Source organism: Mobula birostris, chromosome 21 (genome assembly GCF_030028105.1).
Source record: "Mobula birostris isolate sMobBir1 chromosome 21, sMobBir1.hap1, whole genome shotgun sequence".
Lineage (NCBI taxonomy): Eukaryota > Metazoa > Chordata > Chondrichthyes > Myliobatiformes > Myliobatidae > Mobula > Mobula birostris.
In genome coordinates, this window is record NC_092390.1 from 54,921,655 (window position 1) to 54,927,992 (window position 6,338).

At 40.2% G+C, this 6,338-nt stretch overlaps 1 protein-coding gene across 2 annotated transcripts in view; it reads right to left on the reverse strand.

The window, feature by feature from the left end:
- wdr11 (WD repeat domain 11) overlaps nucleotides 1-5,862 on the reverse strand; it is a 146,814-nt gene extending 140,952 nt beyond the window's left edge. For both annotated transcript variants that reach the window (XR_011882731.1, XM_072239518.1), the window contains exon 1: nucleotides 5,698-5,862. Coding sequence is in view for 1 of the 2 variants with exons in the window: in XM_072239518.1 (XP_072095619.1) it covers nucleotides 5,698-5,780 (83 nt within the window). In the remaining variant the exon portion in view is untranslated. The remainder of the gene's footprint in view (nucleotides 1-5,697) is intronic.
- Nucleotides 5,863-6,338: the final 476 nt, after the last annotated feature.

Here is a 6,338-nt window from a genome sequence, read left to right on the forward strand (position 1 = left end):
TATGCTCTTGTGTTTTATAAAGTACTGTAGACATATATCTGCGACTGTGAATGCTTCATGAATTTGTAACTTTAGTAAAATGTAATGTGACAAAATGGAACCTATGAAATCCCAAGGTGCTTTGCTGGTTTGCATGGGAAGCTTATAAGACTATGTGTTTTATCAAGGTGTCTGTTTTAGGACAGGAGATGGGTGTTTTATGGCGGGGGGGTCTTTTTGACAACAGAGGAAAATAGGACAGGCAAATTGGCTGTTTGAAGAATGAATGATAGGAACTAAAGACTGCACAGATAACAGAGGAATGCTATTATGGAATGAAGTAACCTAATTACTGTTCTCTGTAAAAAGTATAAAAGTACTTTCTTTGAGACACAAGATCGGAAACTATTCTCCAGCATAATATTTGGAGGTAGTTTCCCCTTGCAAGTAAATAATAAATGTGCAAAAATGTGACCCAGTCAGAATTTGTTGTCAGTTGTTTCTGTACATTAGAAGCTAAGTGGTACATGAGAGTACCGATAGAGCAGCTAATCAGAAGGCCAAAATACAGATCCAGCCTTGGGTTAACAAGAACAAACCATGTTCATCGCTATAATATATAGGAGGTACATGAGTATATTTTGGGGGGTGTTGAAGGCAGGAGTATAAAGGTAGAGAAGCTTGTCCTAGGTAATGGGATCAAGTTTTCTCTTAAAAGAAATACAGATTTACAAGTCACAGAGATGAGAGGGAATACCACGTGCATCCCTATCATCAGGCAAGTACCAAAAGAGTGACATGGTTAGCCAGTTGTCTGTTTCTGTACCAAAACTTAGCTTAATTTTCATTGGCTTTCTAAAGGTATTATGAAATTTGGTGCAGCACTCATTTCTCTTCCTACAGATATTGGAGTCATGTATCTTTTTATTGCTTGTCTGTATTCATATTTTCTCTCTCTCTCTCTCTCTCTCCCTCCCCCTTGATGAGGTCGGCGAACGGGGCCAGAGCAAAGTTCAATTGACGCCGATTATAGATCTGGACTTCAGTTTTTTTATGATGTGTTCTATTTCTACTTCTAGTTCTGGACACTTTTTTGTTACTACTTTCATGTGACTTTTGAATCAAGGTGGCCTGCAGATAATGAACAGAGCTGTACAGTACTGAAATATGCCTTTTGAATTGGTGTTTTATATTCCATATTTCTCGCTCATTTTTTTTACGGCCATTGGCATTGTGTGGGGGAGGGTTGGTGTTTGATGTTTTTCTTTGAACAGGTTGGTTCCATGGTTGCTCTTTGTTTCGTGACTGTCTATGGGGAAGACAAAATTCAGGGCTGTTTACTGCATACATAATTTGACAATAAACATACTTTGAATCTTTGTGGCATACCCTCACACTAGGTTAAGGTAATTTTTCATGTGGGTTTGGGTGGCGGTAAAATAAATGAAAGTAGTCACCTGTTCACCTGCTTGGCGGCGTAGAGAGGAAGTGAGCAGAGAGCGCATATTTCTTGTTGATTGCTCGTCCTTGTTTGAATTTGATTCAATTACACTCATCTTTGTTTGAATTTGATCCAATTATGCTCGTCACACTCGTTTTTGTTTTACATGAGTTACAGAACAGTTGACTAATTTCACTGTTGGTTTGTAATAAATACTTAAACATACTTTTTTGACCTGGAATTCAGTTAGTTGGAAGCGCATCATACAGTGTGATACTCCCTCACTTGGCCTCTCAGTGACTTTTAGTTTGTTCTCAAGTAATCACTACAACAAATTTGTCATGCTACATCTTTCATCCAAGTTTCAATAATTCCTGACAATACTATTGAAGACCACTTGCACAAAACAGGAAAACTTTCAAAGGACAAACATAAGTCAACGGAACTTAAACCACAGGCATTTTTGGAAACACTTAACATGAGATTTATACAGAAAGTAAAAATGACTGCATTTTTCCTCCCAGTCAAGTGGAATCTGTAGAAGACCTAAGCATTTATGATTCTTAATCTACCTGTCAAATTAGTTGAAGGGGCCAATTCCACACTGTATCTCAATCAATAAGTAAAAATAAAGAAGTTCAAACCACCTAGGACAAGGTATCAGTTCACATGAAGGGTCATGACTTGGAATGTCGACTGTCCATTTCGCTCTACAGCAGCTCAGCCTGACCCACTGTACTATTACCATAAGCGAATGAGTACACCAAACAAGGCTTGAAGAAAATGGCTTTTATCTGCTACTTTTACATTGACTCTGGTTCATTTGCACCATCAACAAGTGGATTACATAATTGTCCAAGCCTTCTTTGACAAACTTTGCTCTCTGCCTCCTCCAAGAGGGCCACAACCTCGCGTGGTTTGGAGGCTTGCATCCCTCAATGAGCCAAAGAGCTCTGTTGGCTGGAGTCAGGGCTTTATGCTTTGGCTCTTGGTAGGGTCACCCATGCCAAACAGGTCAAAGGGTAGAAGCCAGACTGAGTAGTCCACCAGTCCTCCAGGCTTGGGGGTCCAGCTCAGGGCTAACAACCCTAACTAGTAAAACAAAACTGTTATATTATGGAAATAGCAATGAAGAACCCTCCTACATCTGAGTGTGGCAGTATTCCCAAGTCTCCACCCAGGACTTGCATGACTGACAGTAGTGAAAACTGAGAGGAAGATACTGAAATGATGAAGGAAGCCCTGAACACCATCAAAGATGGAGCTTCATTGCTGAACTAAACGCCAGCGTTGCAAGTAAGTAAGTAGCTCTCCATCTAGTAAGTAGCTCTCCATCTACCAGAAACACAAGGAAAGCAAACAGTGGACACAGATTCTATTTCTATAACAACCTTAATGTAATGAAACATCCTGAGGTGCTTTGGAGGAGCATTACCATAATTTCACACTTAAACAAGATAGCAGATGCAATGGCCAATGACCAAAGCTTAAGTCAAAGAATCAGGCTGTAAAGAGCATTTCAAAGCAGGAAATAGATGGAAGGATTTACGCTGAAAATTCAGAGATTAAGGCTTTAGTTGCCAAGAACATGGTTGTCACTAATGGCATTATTGCATTCGACAATGATCAAGAGGAGTGCACAAAGCACAGAGAGCTAAAGCTCAGAATTTACAAAGAAAGGAAAAGATGTGACAATGGAGAGAAAGAAAAACAGAGCTGAGCATTTTAAAATTCAGTCACAGGCAGAAAAGTGTTTGGAATCAGGAATTGATCCAAGGTTAGGATAGAAGGTTTCAGACGCCTTAAATTTGTAGGAACACATGCCAGAAGTGAATTAAAACAGACCAGAGTAGGAAATAAGAGAAGCTTAATGAGGGTAAGGAAATTTTGTAAGTAAAGAACATGGAAAACTTGACCAGACAGAAACGATCAGAATGACACTGAGTTCCACGAGCATCTCAGTCTTGATATTCTTTGCACAAGTTCTATACTGACTTAATAAATCATCGTTACTCTTTGTTATATGGCTAAAATCCTATAAATCGATATCTGGGGTAGACTTTCACCACAAGGTTCAAACATATAGTTCACCACTGAATTCTAAGGTACAAGCCCTCTTCCAATTGTTACCATCAGGAAGGAGGTACAGAAGCCTGAAGGCACGCACTCAGCGATTCAGGAACAGCTTCTTCCCCTCTGCCATCCGATTTCTAAATGGACATTGAACCCATGAACACTACCTCATCACTTCTTTATTTCTGTCTTTTTTGCATTACCTATCTTAGCTATTTAATATATATACTTAATGTTACTTGTTTTTTTCCATATTTTCATTGTACTGCTGTCATAAAGCATAAAGTTAACAAATCCCACGACATATAATGGTGATATTCAACCTGATTCTGATAATTAAGAATTGGAATTAAATGTTGACTTTGTCAATGACACCCATTTCCTATTTTTTTAAAAAAAGCAGAATAGCTTTTTAAATTTATTTCAGAATATAAACTTGGTATGTTGAGAACCTTTCTTCCCCAGAGGATATTATAACCAGATGCATTTATACATCATTCTAACATCTTATTGGTAAGTTTTATAAATAACATCACTTCATTTCAGATTTTTTTTAAATTGAATACACCTTGTTCCAAGATGCAATATAAATCATAGTTGCCAACATACTGTGTAGCAAGGATGATCAAAGGAATGAAAATGTTTTTTGAAGTATTGTCACTTTTATAATATTCAGAAGCAAAACAGCTGACTGCACTCTGCAGGATTCCACATGTAGCAATGAGAAAGGCATATGAGGGTCATGTAGTTGTGTCAATGAATTTTTGACGTGGTGTTTGACAAGTAATCTAGTAGGCAAAATTATAGTTGTGCATTAAAGGAAATGTAGTAAGTATACAAAATGAGCTAAGAGCTAGAGACAGTAATAGCTAATAGCCGTTTTTCGAGCTGAAGGAGTATACAGAATACTTTTGATTATATCACTTGAACCCAACTCCCTGGTCTGTTCCCATAAATCTATATTTTAAATTCATTAAATTTCCTTTTAAAAGTAATTGGTGCTGATAGTATTCAGTCTGTTCTGCAGTTATCCCTAAATTAGAAGGTTGCATGGCTATCAGTGTGTGGTTGGGACTATATTTAAAAATTTCAGTAATATTTGATTAATATTGTAAATATACTGTCTTATTAAGCTTTCTTTGTTTATATAATTCATAATGGGTGAAACATAAGAAGCATATGAATGTCGTACGTCATTATACCAGCATGTCATAAGCGAGCGCCTCACTAAAGAAAAAGAACGAAGTAAACAATTGTCCCAGCTCCTTGTTTTTTTCTTTCTATTTGTTTCTAGAGTTATAAAACATAACATGGTCAGCCAGTGGCTGCTGTACATTAAAAGTTGCATGGCTACCAGTACAGGTGATGGGGTAGAGATATGTCTCCAGCAAAGGAGGTGTAAGATGCTCCTTCCCTCCGCTAGCCTGCAGGTCACCCTTCAGCAAGGTGTAGCATCTGCTTAGCCCCAACCCAAACAATCATGATTGCCTACATCATATGACACGGCACATATTAATGATGATGATGGCCACCAGTGATCTTGGCTCCTTGGCCATCCTATATGTTTCCTAAGGCCCTGACCCAGCCCTACTTTACTAATAGCAAGTCCAGCCCTGAATGAAATCAGATGTGCCCCAGTGTGTTGGTACACATACCCACGGTAACCAGTGGAGGGGAGGGGGGCACATGTAGCAGTTATGTGGCATGCATACATACATACATACATACACACACACACACCTGTCAAGTCACAATCCTCTTGTCAAAATTAAAATTCTAAGATGCACACAGATTCCTGCAAAGTATTCTATTGTGGCTAAGGATTTATGCTGTACCAATGACCTAAGTTACATGGGAAACCATGACGGTGGATTTAAAGCTGCTCTTTTTGCACACTGTTCTCCCTTTTGGGTAAAATACTTCAGTTATACTATATCAAGCAATTGCATTCGAATTAATTTCTGTAAGACCCGCTAGTGCAGGCCGCTGAGATGTTTGATTATTCGAGTGGGGGATGTAACAGTTACTTTACACAACTCATATCTAACCAACATGTACTTTACAATAAAAACGGCGTGCTGTCAGAGATCGGCGGCAGAGCCGACAGTTTAAGGAACAGGAGCTGGTGCTCTGCCCCTCTTGTGCTGAATGTCACCCCGGCGTGGGCCGGGAGCTTCTGCCCAGGCCCCGGCGCCGCCACTCACCAGTCGGCTGCCCCTCGGTTCTGGCCGCTCAGCGTTCCCGTTAAGGTCCTGGCGGAGAGCTTGATATTAACCGAGAACAGCATCCTCGTTCGCCTGCCGAACAACCCGGTTCCCTCACGGAGCGGCTGACTTCCGGGCTGCCATGTAAACAGGAAGCGAGTGTCCCGGAACAGGACGGGCCTCTCGGTGCGCTGGCCAGGCGTGCCAGCAAGTGCAATGGGCAACAGGAGACAGACAGTTGCTTCAGTCCATATTTTTTAATATTTGAAAAAATGTTCCAGCCAAAATATACTCATTCCGAATCATAATTAAAAGGCAAAAAAACCTGCAAACGCGGAGATCTGAAACATTTTGCACAGTTGTGTCTCAGCTCCTTTTCTCCCACTAAGGGAGGATAAGATCCCCCTTGATCTCATCTTCTGCTTCCACCAACTTCCACATTGTACAGAATGCAGTCATAGAAAAAGTACAGCACTGAAACAGGCTCTTCAGCCCATCTAGTCCATGCCAAAACCACTTAAACTGGGACCATAACCATTCATACCCCTACTATCCCTGTACCCATCCAAACTTCGCTTAAATGTTGAAATCAAGCTCACATGCACCACTTGCGGTGACAGCTTACTCCACACTCTCATGAC